Below are 21,302 nucleotides of genomic sequence, written 5' to 3' on the forward strand. Positions count from 1 at the left end.
TTATTGCTGAAATATGGCTTTACAACTCCAATTCAGCAAAGTTAACCTCTCCTTTTCAGCAGTATTTTGTCTGGATTTCATATTTGTTGATTTATTTGCAGCTAAGATGTGGCTGTATACAGAGTTGGCATTCTCTCTACCTCTACAGTATTTTGCCTGGATATCATACACAATATTATTTATATTATTTGCTACTGGATTCACACATTTAGTGTCCCCTCAAGCTGTGGGTAAGTTTATATTGTCATGGAAATACGGTAATGTAACTTTAATACAGTGAAACCCATCTACATTTAAAAATAAAAATAAGTTTAAACTATACACTGTGTTTAATCTTTATGCTCTGTCTAAGAAAGTGGTCACATCAAGTCATCAACTTGAAATTAAGTTAACATATTCATTATGATGCAAATTTTTAAAAAGAATATGTTAAATTATGGTCGCGACCCAGTTTCATGGTTCACTGAACATGGAAATACAATAGTGTGAGTGGGGCGTGGTGTTCTATAGACACTAACACTTGTTAAAAACTGAACCTGTGTAATGAAAGCTAAGTCCTCAGTCAGTCTACGTTCATTATCACTAAACTAGTATATATATTTGTTTAGGGGCCAGCTAAAGAACGCCTCCGGGTGCGGGAATTTCTCGCTACATTGAAGACCTGTTGGTGACCTTCTGCTGTTGTCTGTTCTATGGTCTGGTTGTTGTCTCTTTGACACATTCCCCATTTCCATTCTCAATTTTATATGGGTTTCATTTTATAAGTTTTATCATATTTTAGTATGGTTAGTAATTTTCTGATTAAAGATTGAACCTTGAGTTGTAGGTAATGCTTTTCTTGAAGCTACAGATTATTTATAAAAAGCGTTTTTGTTTCCTTGAAGTTTCCTTTGACAAAGTTAATGAAATAACTTATGCAACAAAGATTGTTCTAAGTTGAATTTATTGATTTTTTATTGTATTTGAAAAACATGTGCATTCACAACATATTGTCTTCACAGATGAATACTTTTTACATTTAAAGTCATATATTGGAACAATACAACCGTAATAGTGAAATAAAGGTTATTGAGAACTTCTTGTATATACTGAAAAATGAGCGTTAAAGAATTAAAATTGATTTAATTATGTATTACAGGTTTTTTTTAAGCCAATAAAAACATGTAATTTTTGTCGTTTTTTAGAACTTAATTTTATGGTCTTGTTACCCGTACAATCAGTGAACATACGTGTGTACTGGAATGGATAGATTATTTCCACATTTAATAGCATATCTGTAAAACATGTACTCTGAACAATTTTGTTATCCAACATTTAAAGTTTTTGATTTGAAAATGTGTAAGTCTTTGTTACATCACGTGTACAATTAACAGCATCTCAAATATCATTCACGTAAGACCAATTTCATTTCATTCCATGTTTAATGTCAGCAATCCTTGTAGGATTAAGAAAAATAATTTTTTAAAAGAAAAAAAACAACTTATTTTGAAAACAGGTACATTTTAATTAATTTATTTTGGAAATCAATCATACAAAAAGCTCTCTTTAGAGAAAAGTAATTTCATTGGAGTTGGAGATGCATTAAAATTATTTTACAAATCACCTCTGCATTTATTAATTTTCTTTCATCTGTACTTAAGCTTAGATGATTATTGCTGCAGGATGATCCCTAAGTTGTAATTGTTGTTTGAACATTTTATTTAATTTTCTTCCTTCTCTCCCAGGGTTTGCAATATTAATGATGTATTGCATATAGAATAAATATAAGATGGCCTTTACAGCAAAAATTATATATACTCAATTCAGTTTCCATGTAATTGCCAGAAGGTGATTTTATAAAGTAAAGAATTAATTGTTTATAAAGGTGTTAGAAGACAGGTTCATGGTAGTTATTATCATGTAAACTGTCTTACAATGTCTGTCGTAAATTGTCTATTTGGACATTTCTATGTTTAACATTTTAATTTCATTAACTTGCTAAGATCTTCATCCAGTTTCTTGTTTCATCAGAAAATTACATGACAATGCTTTATTCTTTACAGTCCACAAATAGATTTTGATAACATTATATTTTTATAGTGATAAATGGAGTCTGGTGCATGTACTTTTATTGGGTGTCTATAAGGTTTCATGGAGGGTGTCTATAAGGTTATAAGGTTTTAGGGAGGGTGTCTATAAGGTTATAAGGTTTTAGAGAGGGTGTCTATAAGGTTTCAGGGAGGGTGTCTATAAGGTTTAAGGGAGGGTGTCTATAAGGTTTTAGGGAGGGTGTCTATAAGGTTTCAGGGAATGTGTCTATAAGGTTTCAGGGGGAGGGAACTATTGGTATGACTATAACATTCACTATCTGTTAAATACCAAAAAGATCAATAAAAATTTAAAAAAAAACTTTCACTTGTTGCTTGTTATCAAATTCCATTATGAAAAAAACTTATAACAACCATATATTAATGAATTCACAGTCTGTGTAATAATGTTATTACAAACAACAGCACACAGTCTTACTCACATGATGTTCTATTAAACCTATTTCATTTTTTTATTTGAATGATTTTTGGGGTTGACTTTGGGATGACAAGGACATGGACTGTTTCATATATGCACACTATAGTATACATTTGTATTCCAATCTCTTCCTAAACCCTACTCATAATTAAACAAAACTTTCTCAGAACCTTTACCATATAATGCCACTGTGCACCTTCTATTTTGTATTTTGGTCTGAATTACTTTTGGGGATTGCCATTGTAAATGATAGACTTTATGAAAAGGATGAGCGGTATCATTTGGTGAGCCTTGCTTGCAGTTCGACTATTTTGCTTTAGTACTATAAACAAACAACCCTTGCGTACATCATTGGAACTACTGTACTTGATATGTTTTATGTGTTAATTTGTGGGTTAAGGTAAAGAGAGATTGTAAACTTAAAACCTATGAAGATGGATAAGTGTTTTTTGAGTCACTATTGTATTTCAATCATTATTTTGATGACAATTTATTACACATCACCGTCCAATGCATGAGGGTCTGGGTGGGGGTTTACAGAATGGAGAATATGAGGGTCTGGGTGGGGTTTACAGAATGGAGAATAATAGGCAAACAAAATAGACAAAAAGAGACAAATGGGAAAAACAATAATAAATAGAAAAAAATGACCAAAACAATTAAAGAAATGAAGAGTTGTGAATCTTGGCAATCATACCACATCTTCTTATATTTAAGTCATAATCCAGACCTTACAAATCGGTAATATGTGTCACTTAGGACAAAGAAAATCTCCGTGTGAGACATTATGTAAGGTGAACATCTCTGAGGATATTCACTTTTTGATTCTTAAACAAATTTAGACAGATCATAATAACTTAGACCATAAAAAAAGTCACAAATACCATAATACCAAAATTAATTACTGTTAAACACATTATGTTTATTTTATACACCACTTTTATTGAGATAGATAAATACAAGATATTCTGAATATTATATTATATCATCTCATACAACATAGAAATAGCAAGATCAGATATTTTCCAATACAGATTTTGCCAAGGTTTGATATTTTCCCTTTTCTAACGGAATCAACAATTTTTTCTCATTTTTTTTTTAGGATCTGGTATACCAGAAATGAAGACTATTTTACGTGGAGTTGTTCTTAAAGAATTTTTAACATTTAAAACACTTATTGCCAAAGTTGTAGGACTTTGTGCTTCATTAGGAAGTACTTTAACTTTAGGGAAAGAGGTAAGAAAAAATATGGTATAAAAATTGCCTAATATCTTATGAATCCTACATATTAATTGGAAAGTTGACTGAACTAAACTTTTTTTAAAGGCCTTACAGTCATATAAAAAAAAAAACATCTAAAAATCCTCATAAAAACTGAGACATTAGGTTTAGAAAGATTGCACTGTACTTAAAACTGGATTATATTTTCAGTAGGTAATATCACACCTATAATCAGGATGGGAACATACATGAATTTAAATCCAGCATGTACAGTTTTGAACACATTTAACCAGATTTTATAAGTCACAAGATTTACTTTTTGTAGATGTCTTGTCCCATTCAGTATTATCAAAAAAAAAAAGCTGTTTTATTTCCACAAAATTATTACAATTTTACTCATGTATTGAACACTCTACAGTAACTGTTTCATCTATCAAAAAAGAAATTATTTATGAAATGTCATTTCAGTTGGTTTAAAAAAAAAACAAGAAAATTGACAGTTTTTTAAAATTCAATTGCAACTAATTACCAACTGACAAAGCTAAAATTGTCACACAGAAGAACATTCATGTTTATGTTAGATTGTATACAACAAAGTTAGAACAGAACAACAGAACAACATTGAATGCTTAGGTGCTTAGTTCATATAGCTTGTAATCTGGTTAGCGACCTCCAAGTAAGAATGGACTGAGACTGATTAAAATGAACATTAGACATGTTTTCAAGTGTAGGACACATGCTCTATACAGCTTCTAGCTTGCATTGCAATCACAAATTAAGAATCAACAAAATTGTCCACTTTGACTGCTTGACCACTCAACACCTTTTGCTGTAATTTCATAAAAATTTTGCAATCACATTAATTATATTATGCATTTTTTCCATTGGTCAAGAGTTTGCAATGATAAACGCATGCATTAATTTCTAAATTTACAGTATATTAAATATATTTCACAATTCATATATATATATATGTATAAGATTCTATGTTTTACAGGGTCCATTTGTACATATAGCCAGTATTGTAGCTACCTTGTTGGGGAAACTTTCATCATTTAAAGGGGTTTATCAGGTAAGTTTATTCAGGTAGGTCCATAATTTAGGTCATTCAATACTCTAAATCAAATTATTTTCACAAATATTTTTTATGACTTTTCCCCCTGTCTAGCTGACTTTACAGCAATTTGTTTTTGACATTTTTATGCCCCCCACCGCAGCGAAGGGGGCATTAAGTGTTACCCTTGTCCGTCTGTACGTCCATCCATCCGTATGAACATACATCCCGAAATTGGATTCCGTTCTCTAACTTTAGTATGCCTCAACCAAATGTTATGAAACTTATTCACAATACTTATTGCCACAAAACACAGGTAAAGTTTGAATTTGGGTAGCGTCACTTTTACCATTCTAGAGTTATGCCCCTTTACAAATGGAAAAATTGGTGAACTTAACTATATCACACTCCTATGTTTCTTTGTAAACAAATCCATGTTCGAATAACATACTTGAAGTCACAATTGAAGTTCAAATAGACATTTCTGCATGAGTTGCTTGTAAAGAAATTGAATAAAATCTTTTAGAATATAAATCTTTTTGTATTTGTACAACTTTTAATTGTAAAACCATTGTTTATCTAGAGTTTTTTTTGCTTCATTAAATAAAAATAGCTGCCGTTATAACATGCCTTATAGGTCAGCTTCAAACAAAACAAGTTCTGAATTTTCCTATTAGAATTAACTTTTCATATTATTACCTATGCTCATTTTGGTATGGGGAGGGATGAAATTTGTCGCTATTGCTCAATATAATGATATTTAAAAATTAATACAATGCCTAACCATGTTTAAAATGAACAAAGAGCATGACATTGACAAATATGTAATTATAAGATTTTCTTTTTGGTAAGTAGTCTATTTTGTCTATTTTAGAATGAATCCAGAAGAACAGAAATGTTAGCTGCTGCCTGTGCTGTTGGGGTTGCAGGCACTTTCGCTGCTCCTATTGGAGGTAAATTTTATAATTGTTTTACCTTTTGACTCTGTATTGCATCTTTGCCTGTCATTCATAGGATGCAGAGTTATATCTTGATGCAACAATAAAAAGATAAAAATAAATAGCTTTCACCATGAACATTATACTTTGGATTCATCAAGAATATTTTTTCTTGTGTGTAATTATATTTTATTGGTTATATTATTCACACATCAGTTGAAACATTGAGAGTTTTCTGCCAGGGAGAAAGATGTTAGTTTTAATATTTTATCAGATTAAAAACACCTGTTTTGTTGTATTAAATTTGTTCTTTAAGAATCAGTTATTACTTACAGTGCATGTTTGTTTCAAGATGAGAGGTCTTGTAATGAAGGTCACTGCATATGGGAAAATATCTGTGAATTAGTGTACGGGGAGACAATAATTCATAAGCAGTACATTTATGAAGATTTTGATGATATAAAGGTTTTTGTCTCGCCTTGACGGAGTTAAAAAGCGAGACATAGGTATGCTTTTTCCAGTGGCAGCATCAACAATGTATTAGTTTGTGATTAGGTCTAGCTTAAGGTGAACCACTAGTGGTTGGTCAATGATATTTGGTATGCAGTTGTATTAGCACTGGCACATCTCATTTCCATGGAGATTATTTGGCCCTGCCCCCTCTGTCATGGTCTATTGACTTTGGAACTTTTGCTTAGTTTACATGTATTAGTTTGTGATTAGGTCAGTTTATGGGGAACCACTAGTGGTAAGTCAATGATATTTGGTATGCAGTTGTATAAGCATTTGCATATCTCATTTCCATGGAGAATAATTGGTCCCGCCCCTCGAGACATGGTCTATTGACTTTGAAACTTTTGCTTAGTTTACATGTATTAGTTTGTGATTAGATCAGTTTAAGATGAACTGCTAATGTTAAGTCAATGATATTTGGTATGCCAATTTTTATTTGCATTTGCAATTATCGTTTCCATGGAGATTATATAGCCCCACCCCCTCATCATGGTTCATTGACTTTGAAACTTTTACATAGTTTACAAGTCAATGTTTGTGTTTAGGTTTGTTGAAAGGGAAGGACTTATGATAAGTCTATGGTATTTGGTATGCAGTTGTATTAGCATTGGCACATCTCATTTCCATGGAGATTGTTTTGCCATGTACCTTCAGTCATGGTTCATTGACTTTGAATATTTGCATAACTTACATGTTAAAGTATTGTTATTTTAATTTCAACAAAGGCGAGACATATCTCTGTGTCAACAGTTTATTTTATGAAAAAGTTCATGTAAGCTTGTTTTAGAGTAATAGTTAGCCATTCAAGTATATAAAACATATTCAACTTTTTTTAAATTTGAAGTTTCATGTGACTTTAAAGAAACACATCTTGCATATACAAATCTTCCTATCCCATTGATTGCAGGGTAAAAACATACATATTGTTCCATGTGAAATTTGTAATATTTGAATTTTTAGGAGTATTATTTAGTATAGAAGTCACAGCAACCTACTTTGCAGTGAGGAATTATTGGAGGGGATTTTTTGCAGCAGTATGTGGGGCCATTACATTCAGATTGCTGGCAATCTGGTTTCAACATGAAGGTATGTTTATATTTTACTCTTTTTATATGCCCTCCATAGTTAGGAGGTATTATGGTACATTGTTGTCTGTGACTGTCCACACATTGTTCAAACACTAGAGAATGCTTTGATAAAATTTAATGAAATTTAAATTGAATATTTCAATTATTAGAAAAATGAATGCACCCTTTAGCTTTTGAAATATCTTTGGTTTGTTGTTCCAGAGTAATGGGACTTAAACTGTCAACTTTGATCCAATTTTTCACATTTCAAGCACTAACTTGACTATGCTTGGATTGATTTACTTGAAGCTTTACACTGTGTTTTAAATTATTGAAAGTAACTCCCTTTCAATGTTGAAAACAAATCTGATTTGTTATTTTAGAGTTTTAGACTTTAACCATTTGATTTTAGACAATTTTGCACATGGCACATTAACTCTAATATGCTAGGATCAGTTTACATATGACTTCATATTGTTTTGAGATTGTTGAAAGTAAGCTCCCTTTTGATTTGAAATTTTTATTCAAAGTTATGGATTTTAATCAAAAGATTTATAAAGTGTTTCATTTTTTCCAATCACTATGTCTGTTTGTTGTCCAACAAATATTTCTGTCACAGTTTTCTCAGGAACTTCTGAACAGAATGACTTCATATTTGGTCAGCAGCTTGGCAGTGTTTAGTTTTTATGTTTGATTGCTTTTTGAATCTGTCAAACACTTTCTTCCTGTATGTAGATACTTTGAATTTTTCAATATACGTTATATGAATGCTGATGTTTTCATCACATTTTATCAGCATCTTTACATTGATGAATTGTAACTTATGAGTGCTTTTTGGATAAGTCAGACACCAACTTCCTGATTTCTGATACTTTGAATTATAAATATAAGAGTCCGGTGAATTCATTTATTTTTGTGGATACCAATTTGCATGAAAAAACTTTTCATGGATATTTAATTTCATGGTTTTGCAAAATGTGTTCACAAGCCTTTGGAAAATGTGAAATTTGTTAATCATTTGAATTAGTAGTTTAACTATATCCACAAAATCCACAAAAAATGGTATTCCACAATTAAAATGAGTCCAAATTCTTGTTTTTATTTTACTGTATTTTTTATTACTTCCAGAAACTATCACAGCTTTATTTAAGACCAATTTAAGAACAGAGTACCCATTTGATGCCTTAGAACTGGTGGCATACAGTTTTATAGGGTAAGATACATAGAATGTTTAAATTTATAACTATTTCAGTTTGAAGCTTGCAAGACTCAATCCTGATGAATGCAGATAGTATATACTCTATATGAAAATAAGAAGATGTGGTATGATTGCCAATGAGACAACTCTCCACCAGAGAACAAATTATTTGAAAATTTAGCAGCTATAGATCACTGTACTGCCTTCAACAATGAGCAAAACCCTTACCTGATAGTAAGTTATAAAAGGCCCCGAAATGTCAAATGTAAAACAATTCAAACGAGAAAAAAACAGCCTGATTTATGTACAAAATAATAAAGGAAAAAGAAATATGATGAACAGCAACAAATGACAACCACAGAATTACAGGCTCCTGATTTGGGACAGGCACATACAGAATGTGGCAATGAATACCAAGCAGTTTATCTCCATAACTTTTACAATTATCTATTGAGGAATTTTTTAGGCAATGCTTAGTTCATATTGCAAATTTCACCTTCTAAATTTATCTATTTTACTTTGAATAAGTACAAAATATGTTCAGATAAAAATCATTTTTACAAAGTTATTAAAACATTTTGATTAATTTTTATATTGTAGAGTGATATGTGGGTTTGCAGGTGCCTTATTTATATTGTTACATAGAAAAATTATTTTGTTTACAAGAAAAAGAAGAAGACTTACTAATTTTTTACAGAAAAAGTAAGTGCAATTAATTATCAAGCTGTGAATGTATGCAAGAAAAATTATTCAGGATTTAAGTTTGAGGAAGGGGTTCAAATTTCAATTTTTACCTGTATGAATTATATATGATAATAGTGGCATTTTAGTTGAGCTAAGTATTATTAAAACTATAAATATCTTATCAAGAGGGGCAGAAGGACCCTTTTCAGGATATGGGGATTGAGTCATTTAATTCGAGGAATAGCCAGTTAAATCTTTTGAAATTTTGGATTTAATAACATGGTGATGCTGGAAAAGGACACATTGTTTTCATAGGAATTCGGAATTTGGCTTTTATTTTCTCCGGAATTTGAGATGAGACCCCTTAATACAACCCCCCTTTATGAAAAATTGATGCCTAGAAATTCTTAAACATTCCTTTACCTATGAGATAAAAATAATGAAGATTGGGATATTTTTTCTAAGAAAATGGGGCAAGCCACTTGAAATTGTAAACAAACACCTTTTCTAGTATTTATTATAGTAATAAAATAACAATATAAAACTATCTATTACAAATAAATGTATAAAAATAAATGCAACACTTCATAAATCTATTGTTAATACATGGCTTGCAGAGATTGGTTTACCAGTAGCAACATAATAACGACATTGTAATCTCCGGTAATCATTTACTTGTTGTAGGGTCAAAGATTTGACCTGTAATTCAAACTGATGAATGATAAATTGGTACTGATTCATTTGCAAGTCATTTGCTGTTTCTGATTTTTTGTGAACAGTTAATAGTTCACGGATACATGTGATATACATGTATCTCTACCTATGTTATTTTTTTTCCAAACAAACATTTCATCACAGTTATGAGACATATAGCAATGTTCCATTGCACTGGTATGTTCCAAATTTTGACCTTGTGACCGTAACTGGATCTGGGTTATGATTAATAAATATGCTACTTTTATAGAAATTTAAACTTTGGTTGAATTTTGGTGTTTGTTTTTTTTCCACTAGTCTACCTTTTATTTATAATGTTTTCTAAATTAAATCCCACTTTGTTGCTTCTGTACAGGTTAAGAAAAAACATTTTTTAACTTTTTAGTTGTTTTGATCAGGAAGACAATTATAAACATTGTGTCAATGGTGAGTGATACAAATTCCTTTTAATTTTTACTTTTGAAATTTATCTTGATTCACAGGTTCAGGGAATGGATATATTCAATTTACTGAAAATCCAGGTATTAATGTATGAATTTACTAATGCAAATCATCAAAAGTTAACTGAAATGTGAAAATAAGCAATCGCCCATAGATATCTTCTGCTTCTTTTTTTATTAATGTGATTCAAATAGATTCTTATTGAAATATGCATCATTTGAATGAAAGTTAGTTTATAAATATGCCATCTGAGATTTTTTTTCCATTCATAAAAAACATTTATTTCGAAAAATTACAGTATTTGTATGCACCTGATTTCATTGGTTTAATTAATTTGAAGCTTATAATTGAAATGATAGTGATTTTATGACTAATATTATGCAGATATTATTTTCTTCATTGTAGTTGTTAGAGGTTTATGAAACTATATGTTAACTTTCTTGCTCAGAAGAATATGCTTAGAATGATATAAATTGTGTATATTTATTATAGATAGTTTTCTTTATTTTTCAGTCGTTTCATTTACCCAGGAATGGTTGCCTTTGTTATATCATCTTTAACATTCCCTCCAGGTTTTGGCCAGTTCTTTGCTGGCATGGTAAGTTTTTTTTTTGTTTCTGGAATATTTGTCACATTGAAAATCCTCATTTTTTTTAATTATGTTTGAACAAAACAAAAATATAGCAAGTGACAAAACAAATAGAAACATTGTGAAAATCCATAATTTATTTATTCTTGATTGAAAGTATTTACACCAAAAGCAGAAAAAAAAAATTGAAAATCAAGTTAAAACAATTATAAAAGATGTTTTTTTCTCTTCATAAACATGACTTAAAAAATGATTTATGGTGTGATTACCTAAAAGATAACAAATAAGTAATATCTAACTATTCAAGAATTTACATTGAGAAGACCTAGAAGGTCTTAACATAAAAAAAATAAATTGAAAAGTCTAAAACTTCAGAAAAACAATTGTGAAGTCAAAAAAGAGACACAGTACACCACATGTTCCTGGTTTGCAACAGGCACATTGCAGTACCAGTAGACAGAAGGTCATACAAAAGTCGTTTGTCTTCCTTTCTTTCAATGTGTGGGAAGGAGAGGCAGCAGTGTTATTTAGACACTATTGTCAACACTCAATGTTAAGTCCTTTAATTTGATGCATATCAAAATGAGTTTTTGTGTTAGACCATTGATATAAGACAAACAGCTGTGTTTTTATTTGTTTATTTCAGTTGAAATATGCATGAAAGATCATGCCCCTTCTGCCATACATAAATGACTAGATACATCTTTTCATTTTTTTTATTCAGTGTGGTTTTTTCTTTTAGACTAAATAAATTTATTTTAATTGAATATTGTACATTCTATTTTTATCTTTATCATTTCAGTTGACCAATAAACAAGCAATCAACGAATTATTTAGTAATATAACTTGGACAATAGGTCAAGCAGATGACCTTGAAGATGAGAAGATCTTAAGTCATTGGATACATCCTGATACTAATGTCTATGTTACTCTTGTTTTGTTTATAATCATGCATGTGAGTATACTTCTCTATTTGTCTTCACATACAATCACTTGTCTAACTAGCTTTGTCTGTATGAAATTGTAAAATATAGTTAACTGTTTGCTTATATGCATCGCTTCCATTTGCCAATAAAAACTGACCGCCACATTTAGCCAATAGTGCTGAAAGTGGCGTTAAACACTAATCAATCAATCAAACAAACATGAGATATTCTAAGGAAAGTCATCTTGGTGTTAGGTAATAACAAATATAGCATACTTGAATTTAAATTTATGTTCTTGTAAACAATTTGCATCAAGATTTTTAACAATTTTTCTATTTTACCGTGTCTTTTTTAAAGCTATTTCAATGGTCATAACCTCACCATAAAAGTATACTGGCATATGGTTTATTGTTTCGGAAATATAGATTGCATGCCAAAATTAACAAGATAATTTACCGCAGTGTATGTCTATAAGAAATTTAGCTCTTGTTCAGGACTACTTCAATACATTGCATTTAAACTAGATTTTGCATGAACTTTAGGATGAAAACATCATATTTTATTTTTATAGCTACAGGCAACTGCTGATTTTCTTGCAGCTTCTTTCATTATGTGTTTCAATAAATTTGCAGTGTGTTTGCTCACTTGTTGTTATGTTACCGATACTTGTGTCACTGTGACCTATATTTATTTTACTTTCAGTTTTTGTTTGGTGCTATATGTAATACTCTGCCTATTCCTGCTGGTGTGTTTGTACCGGTGTTTATGGTTGGTAGGTACCTTCCCGAAACAAATTATTAACTTACGTTGAAATAAGAACACATTGTATTATTCAAAGGGTATCATTTTTGTTTTGCCTTAAGAATCACAGAGGCAAGACTTATGTGTGCAGGCGTTTTAGGCAGCGTCAACAAATTGTTAAAGTTTGTGATGAGGTCAATATAAAAGAAACCACTAATCTTGAGTCTATGCTATTTGGTATGCAATTGTATTAGTATTAGCATATCTCATTTCAAAGGAGATTTTCAGGTCATGCCCATACAGTCATTATCCATTGAATTTGAAGCTTTTGCCTAGTTTACATGTTAAATTTTCGCTATAATTTAGAATGAAAATGAACATTCTGCAGTCAATTGGTGTTCAGCAAAATAAAAAAAAGTTGAAGTTAAACATGCAAAAATGTAAAGAAAAGATAAGCAACATAAGTATTAAGTATTTTTAAAGTTTTATGATTTGAATTGTATCTTTTACAGGAGCAGGTTTTGGTAGGTTAATTGGAGAAGCCATGGCAGCCTGGTTTCCTCTAGGGTTAGCTGCTGCTGGACTGGTACATAAAATTGTACCAGGAGGTTATGCAATAACAGGAGCAGCTTCTTTGGCAGGCAGTGTTACTAGAACCATATCTACATCTGTGATAGTATTTGAACTGACAGGACAAATCAGTCATGTTCTACCTGTTGTTGTAAGTATTATTTACCCCCCCCCCCCTTTTTCTTTTTTTCTTATAAGATGGATCATTTGAATAATGGGATAGAATTGTTGTAACTATTATTTTAAATGCCTTTCTTTTCTCATTAGATAAGACCATATCAATGATGTGAGATAATGATGTTGTAAGTATTATTTTAAACCACCCTTTATTCTCATTAGATAAGACCACATCAATAATGAAAGAGAATATGAACTGACAGGTCAAATCAGTCATCTTTTCCTAGTTTTTGTATGTATTATTATACTTCATTCTGAAGATAAGGGTATACTGGTTTACCTCAATCTGTTTGTCAGTTCCATAACATTTTCTTTTTTCAGGAACTACAAATCTGAGCTTCCTGAAATTGAGCAGCATTCAAAGGGTATCTACACGTCTCAATCTTCAAAATCGCTTATCTAAAAATACTACCATCGCTAACATTTTTAACAATAAAAATCGTGGATACCCTTCTATCGATAAGTGTCATGCCAAAAAATGACTTACATGTCCCCGTCTTTCCACCAACAATACGGTAAGGTCCACGTTTAATGGTCGCACATTTTCTTTAAATTTTGAAACTGATATAACAGTAAAAACAAACCGGGATGCGGTATTCAGTACGTAGGTGAAACTGGACGATATTTATCTAAACGCACTCAAGAACATCTGTATCGTTTTAAAAGACCCAATAAATTCAAAAGTATCATTTATCAACACCTTAAGAAGCACAATCATCCTATTAAATATTTAGCAGTTCAACCTTTAGAAGTAGTAAATAAGCAGCCTGGTGAATCTCATTCAAAGTTTGTACGATCACGGAAAATAATTGAATTACATTGGATTAAAAAATTACAGACAGTCTACCCTCTCGGTCTTAATGATAATATCATGGGAATTGGTAATATATCAAGAACCGATTCTGTTAACATTTTGGATATAGTTTCTAAAACTGTTCGTAAAAACCGTTCTCATGGTCGTAGAAAAAATCGCAATCAAAGAAAATTTCGGACCAATCATACCAATATTTCGGACCTAATTTCTATTTCAAAAAACAACGGCAGTCATTATCTGTTAACAAAGCTCTGTTCATTACCGGTTAATAAGTTAAAGAAAATTTTAGGGGATTGCAACACAATTTCATATAGCAGTCCTAAGTATGAAATCGTTCAAATTATAATGGCATATTGTTACTCTAAACTGTTTCCCAAAATTGATCGCCCTGAAGATCATAAAAAACAGTTTATTAAAATAAAGTATGTCAATAAAGGTTTTGATTTTGTAAATATTGCTGGTATTTTTAACGACCATTCTGTTAAAGAACAAATTCTGGGATATTTTGATAAGACTGAGCTCCCTCTTATTTGTTATATTTACAAGAAATCTACCCGGAAATTTGTGTTTAATTATAGCCAATTGTGTAAAGATATTAATATCAGTGAAAATACACCTACTTCATGTAATTGCAGTAATTCCGAATACATTTATGCACCCATTTCCCATGTTATAACAGGAGATCTTAACATCGTTCAAGACCGAGAGTTAAAATCATTCCTCAGTAAAGGACCTAAATATCGTCCCCCGTCAATTATTAATTGGAATGAGTGTCGTAATATCATTTACGACTCACTCCATACTTACTGTTTGAAATGGATAAAACGGGAAAAAGCTGACAAAAAATCTTTGGACTCTTTTTTTAATTCAGTAATGAACATAGTTGATATACGTATTCAACATTTTAAAGAACATTTTACTCTTAACAATAACCACAATAAACCTATTTCTTGAATCAAACATAAACTAAAAGAACTAGCCAAGGAATTTGTTTTTGTCCCGGCCGATAAAGCTGCTAATAATATTATTATTGTTTGACATAAATTTTACATTGAGGTTCTGAAAAAAGAAATCACCAATTCACCAACATTCCAACTGACTCCATTTTCAGAAAACGACATCTGTAACAAACATAAACTTTTAGCTACCGCTTTACAAGCAGAACCAAATACAATGAAAGTCCCAACTATGTATTGGTTTCCGAAGCTACACAAAACACCTTACAAATATAGATTTAGTTTGTCTTCAAGCCATTGTTCCACTACTAAATTGTCTATTCTTCTTTCCAGTACACTTGGTACAATCAAAAACCTGATAATAAATTGTTCAAATAAGACCTTCGAAAATAGTGGAATTAATTACTTTTGGAGTGTCAAGAACTCGTTGGAAGTACTTGATAAATTACATGCATATATTGGTGATTTTGAATCTGTTCAAAGTTTTGATTTTTCTACCCTATATACCACATTGCCTCACATTCTCATTAAGAAAAAATTCACACACCTAATTAAATGGGCATTTAAAAAGTCAGAATGTGAATATATATGTTCAAACTCTTTTAGGTCATTTTTTAGTAGCAATAAACAAAAAAACTATGTCAATTGGACATGCTTTGATACTATATATGCCCTTGAATTTTTACTAGATAACATTTTTGTTCGCTTTGGAGATTCTGTATATCGTCAGGTTATCGGAATTCCAATGGGGACTAACTGTGGACCACTTATTGCGGACCTTTTTTTGTATTGCTATGAGTTACAATGTATGACAAAAATCAGCAAAGACCCATCGAAACAACATCTGATACACAAATTTAATAATACTTTTAGATATTTGGATGATATTTTGGCTCTCAATAATGACGACTTCAGTATGTATACTAAAGAAATTTATCCTGTTGAACTTACTTTAAATAAAGCTAATACTAACAATGACCACTGCCCTTTCCTCGATCTTGATATCTATATCATTAATGGAAAGCTTAATACTAAAATATATGATAAAAGAGATGATTTTTCATTTCCTATCGTTAATTATCCATTTTTAGATGGTGACGTTCCCTTGTCACCATCTTACGGTGTTTATATATCTCAACTTGTACGATTCGCTCGTGTATGTAACAATGTTTTAGATTTTAACGAGAGAAATTTATGTATTACGGAAAAATTATTACACCAGGGTTTTCGATATCACAAACTAGTCAAAACATTTACTAAATTTTATCATCGGTATAAGGACATCATTCGTAAATATAGCTCAACATGCAGACTTCTTATACGTTCAGGTATTTCATCCAATTTTTTATGGAAATATTCTTTATAAAGCACAAAAATATCAGTATTCACCTCTGAAGCTAACAAAACCTTTAAATAGACTTATTAAGAAGGGATATAGTTACGATACTGTTGTCAGGTCATTAAAGATTGCATATTTTGGCGTTAATATTGATTCACTTATAGGGTCTTTGCATCTGCACTAAACACATTTATTTAAAAACCAGTTGTTGGCATGACACGGGTTATGTTCTTCTCATATATGTTATGATGGTATGATACTAAACCCCTAACGGGAAGGATTGTGCCTGATATTCATATGATGAAGACATAATCTTTCAATCAGTTTAATTGAAGTCTGGAGCTGGCATGTCAGTTAACTGCTAGTAGTCTGTTGTTATTTATGTATTATTGTCATTTTGTTTATTTTCTTTGGTTACATCTTCTGACATCAGACTCGGACTTTTCTTGAACTGAATTTTAATGTGCGTATTGTTATGCATTTACTTTTCTACATTGGCTAGAGGTATAGGGGGAGGGTTGAGATCTCATAAACATGTTTAACCCCGCCACATTTTTGCGCCTGTCCCAAGTCAGGAGCCTCTAGCCTTTGTTAGTCTTGTATTATTTTTAATTTTAGTTTCTTGTGTACAATTTGGAGTTTAGTATGGCGTTCATTATCACTGAACTAGTATATATATTTGTTTAGGGGCCAGCTGAAGGACGCCTCCGGGTGCGGGAATTTCTCGCTGCATTGAAGACCTGTTGGTGACCTTCTGCTGTTGTCTGTTCTATGGTCGGGTTGTTGTCTCTTTGACACATTCCCCATTTCCATTCTCAATTTTATACCATGTAATGTATTTTCACATTCATCGCCATACATCCACTTCCTGTTTACCTAATACTTTGGTTATTCTTACCCATATTGGCCATAAGTGAATTAAAAACTACGTTGGTCACACTATTTTTTTAAAATTCTATTAGAAATTTAAAACTAATATATTTTCTCTTTTCATTTGTCTTTCTTTTATCTAAAATCCTGTGGTGAAATAGCTGTCTGCATTAAACATTGTCTTGTGATATCTATTTTCTGCTTTCAGGTTTCTGTATTAATAGCCAATGCTGTGTCAAACAAATTACAGCCATCATTTTTTGATAGTATCATACGTTTGAAGAAGCTACCATATCTCCCTGATATTGTATCAGCTAAAGGGAAGTAAGTACACTTAAATTTCAATACTTTGAATTATTGTATTTTATTTCTTAAATCTGAGAAAACAGATGAAAGAATCTCTGAGAAAATTCCAAATAAAATCAAGAAAAATATGTCTGACAGCTTGCTAACAAGTCAGTCATTTTTATGAAGTATTTAAAAGCTTCACAGTTTGAGTTTTGTGTTGTTCCAATATCATTTCAAGAATCAGAATGGCATTGAATCCTCTGATAGAATGCTTAAAATGCAGCTTCTGTTACTATTTTCTGTGTTAACAACATATCTTTTTCTTCTTATGCTAAAATGCAACAATAGAATTTTTTTTTTTTTGTCTAGGATTTCATTAGAGTGAGAATGAAAGGAAAGCTTATCTACATAGTTCAATTTAAAACAAAAAGTAATGTCGTAGTTTGTAAATTAAATTTTGTTCAGGGATTAGATACGCACTATTAAATATTTCAATAATCATACACAGGTATAGCTCTGCTAGAACTTCTTTTGTCTGATATTTAGAACAGGTCTAACAGGCATCCAGTTGACTCAGTAATGTCACATCTAGTTTCGCATATTAAATTGAAGGCACATGTTAGAATAAAGCCACTCGCTATATTTGTTATCTTGGCAAGCTTCTTATAACATACTGTCTTGTTTTAGTGGCAGTGAAAAGTATTCCTCTTATTCCTTCTTCTCAGAGTCCACAAATTTTTAGTTTCTACTAATTCATGTTTCATTAATTTGTTTTTGGAATGAATATGCATGAAATGTTAGACTGTGGAAGTAGATAAACCAAAAATCAATATAATAATAATCACAAACAATGAAAGATGTTACAACCAGAAGACTTTTATTGAATCAAAATCTCTATTTAGCAGTTCATTGTTTACCTAGAACCCAGTTTTCCATACATGTAATGTCAAGCAAATATTCTGAAACTAATGGAAGCCTTAGGATCAAAATGTCTTCAATTGTGTATGGTTATTAAAAGATACACTAGAAACAGAGCTATGAAGTTGAAGTTAATATATATTGAAAAATCAAACAGAAGACAATATTTCATTGTTTTATTGATAAAGCATAAATCTATGCAATTCCCTAACCACCAATTTACCCAATAAAAAAGGCTTATCACAAAAGGCTTAGATTGGTATATGATATAATATTTTAATTTTTTTTATGTTCAAAGTGGTGATACTTTGAAATTTTTGTCAATAACTTTGATCATGTTTAATCTCAGAAAAGTTACATTAAGCAAGTTATTAAGCCGGATTAATATTGATTCCAAACACCTAACAGTATTTTGAATAGCTCTAGAAAAAACTCAGATTAAAATGAGCAGTTGCAAAAAAATATTTAAATGCATGTACAATCAGATTTTGCATCAGTGTAAATTAACATTATTTAAATACGTAGATTTTGCACAAGAACAAGAGGCCTCCTGAAGAAAAGGTATTGGTGAAATGTTTGAATCACTGTCAGAGAGTTCAGTGAAAATTTCATGATTAAAACTACACACATATAAACACTTATTTTTATATGTGCAATTCCAATTCATGCACATTCTACTGAACTCCTGCTAATAATGCTGTTTGTATTACTCCATTGATTTGACCTGACTGGGAATGGCTTAGATGTGTATTTGTAAGATAATATTTTTAGATATATTGAGGGCTGCTTTCTTGGCATAATTTTTAATGCTACAAAATATGATGAAATGTTTGAAAATAAGAGTTAAATCCTTGGTATCGCAATTTTGATTGAACACTTGTGAGTAATTATCATAGAATATCCATCTTAAATAAAGGCCCAAATGTATGTAATTATTGTTAAGTCATATCTGGTCAGGTACAATTTATTAAATAATATTAATTGCAGTGTGACTCATGCATTTGTTCAAACATTTATTGGCTACTAACTTGCTTTTCATTGCTGTGTGTGTATTTTGACATCAATTTAGAAACTTCTCATTAATATTTTCACAAGTAGAAATCTTGCAGAGTGAACACTGATTTTGATTACTTTATTAACAACACTTGTTTTTTTGTAATCTTTCTTAGTACAATATTATGTTACATTTGGAGATCCAACAGAGATGATTTGATTTGATTTTGATTTTTGGTGTTTTAAGGCTACTTTTAAGCACCGCTTTTGGGCTATTTCGTGGCGGCCAGTTTTTATTGGTGGAGGTAGCCGGAGTGCCTGGAGAAAACCACCGACCTTCTATAGGAAAACTGACAATCCTAGTCAATTAAGATTGGAGTCGAGTGCACCCGCAACCTCAATGTTGACTGGCTAGTGATTACAGTAGTAACTACTTAGACCACTCGGCCACCGAGGCCCCCCATCAGAGATGAAGTGGAAGCAATAGAATATGAATTAGATTACCATACCTTTTGATATTTGTACAAGTTATATGGTCCGTGAACACAGTTATTGTCCATTGATTTTCGTTGTCTACAATTCTCCCTAGTGAGGACAGTGTATAACTTTCAATTTTTTTTCATACACCTTCCATATTTATTTCTTCATATCTTATGCATAAAAAAGTAAGTAGGGGGGTGAAATTACATGAAAAAAAATGGGTCATGAATTATAAAATAAAGTAGTGATTTAGTCCAGTTTAAAAAGGTCCAAAATTATTTTGTCTCAAGCTGTCAAACTTAGACCCCTATACATAAAATTTCCATGTTTTGAGTTTGAGCTGGTACCTTTACATCTATAGTTTTGATGTAATTTGTAAAATGCAGATGGGATTTTTTTTCAATTTGCATTTGTTGTAAAGAAATGCGCTACAAAATGATAGTGTTCTCAGGCCATAGGCATCAAACTTTGAATTTTATTTATATTGGTGTCTGTCCCTCTTAAACTTTATATTAATTGGGAAAGAGATGACATACAACATTATTATTGTCGTCCTCAATCTTTACAGTTGCTGGAAGGACTTCAGCAATGAACTAAAGAGGTCCTACATTGGAGCAAGATATATATCTGACTTTCACATAAACATTAAATTGTATTGGCATCAATAAATTGTACCATACAAAACATCTGTGCTTTCTAAAAGATGAAATACTATAGTGTAGCAAGATCATAAAAATCTGAAGATATTATATGGTTACCATTCTCTGTCTTGAATGAATATGATTAAAAATACACACACTGTTAATCCTAACATACTGTGGATTCATTTATTGTTGTGGGTACCAGTTTTCATGGATTCAGGAAAAACTTGCATTTTCCTGGATATTTGATTTCAGTTTTTTTGTCAAAGTTTGTTTATAATCCTATAGAAATTTGGTTTTTTGTAGAACCATGTATCCACGAAATCAGTAGAAATTGGTATCCCACAAATATTAATGAATCCACAGTAATTACATTATTGATTCCTCTTTATTGATTGGTTGGATGTTATTATGTTTATTTGTTTTGTTTACTGATACCTTTGTCTCTTCAAACTTTTAAATGCACAGCAAGACTTGATGGATACAGTAGTAGTTTTAAGAATCAGTCAGTGAATAAATCATACTGTGGATGCATACACCTTATCGCTATTTGGAAATCTGTCCTGGTTGACCTGAGAATCTGTCCCGCTTGAACTATTGACGTCATACAACAATCACTTTTTCATTGTGGCGTCAGATATTTTGTATTATGACGTCAAAATTTT

General features: G+C 31.1%; 1 protein-coding gene across 6 annotated transcripts in view; it reads left to right on the plus strand.

The window, feature by feature from the left end:
* LOC127710371 (chloride channel protein 2-like) overlaps positions 1 to 21,302 on the plus strand; it is a 67,620-nt gene that overhangs the window by 20,810 nt on the left and 25,508 nt on the right. For 4 of the 6 annotated variants that reach the window (XM_052216186.1, XM_052216187.1, XM_052216189.1 and 1 more), the window contains exons 4-16: positions 102 to 230; positions 3,608 to 3,741; positions 4,724 to 4,798; positions 5,655 to 5,733; positions 7,192 to 7,317; positions 8,427 to 8,511; positions 9,097 to 9,198; positions 10,849 to 10,933; positions 11,727 to 11,879; positions 12,553 to 12,622; positions 13,104 to 13,312; positions 17,526 to 17,641; positions 19,049 to 19,084. In XM_052216186.1, coding sequence (XP_052072146.1) covers positions 102 to 230; positions 3,608 to 3,741; positions 4,724 to 4,798; positions 5,655 to 5,733; positions 7,192 to 7,317; positions 8,427 to 8,511; positions 9,097 to 9,198; positions 10,849 to 10,933; positions 11,727 to 11,879; positions 12,553 to 12,622; positions 13,104 to 13,312; positions 17,526 to 17,641; positions 19,049 to 19,084 — 1,399 coding nt within the window. The remainder of the gene's footprint in view (positions 1 to 101; positions 231 to 3,607; positions 3,742 to 4,723; positions 4,799 to 5,654; positions 5,734 to 7,191; positions 7,318 to 8,426; positions 8,512 to 9,096; positions 9,199 to 10,848; positions 10,934 to 11,726; positions 11,880 to 12,552; positions 12,623 to 13,103; positions 13,313 to 17,525; positions 17,642 to 19,048; positions 19,085 to 21,302) is intronic. The other 2 variants (XM_052216188.1, XM_052216191.1) reach the window with 1 other exon arrangement.

Source organism: Mytilus californianus, unplaced genomic scaffold (assembly GCF_021869535.1).
Source record: "Mytilus californianus isolate M0D057914Y unplaced genomic scaffold, xbMytCali1.0.p SCAF_75, whole genome shotgun sequence".
NCBI classification, from domain to species: domain Eukaryota; kingdom Metazoa; phylum Mollusca; class Bivalvia; order Mytilida; family Mytilidae; genus Mytilus; species Mytilus californianus.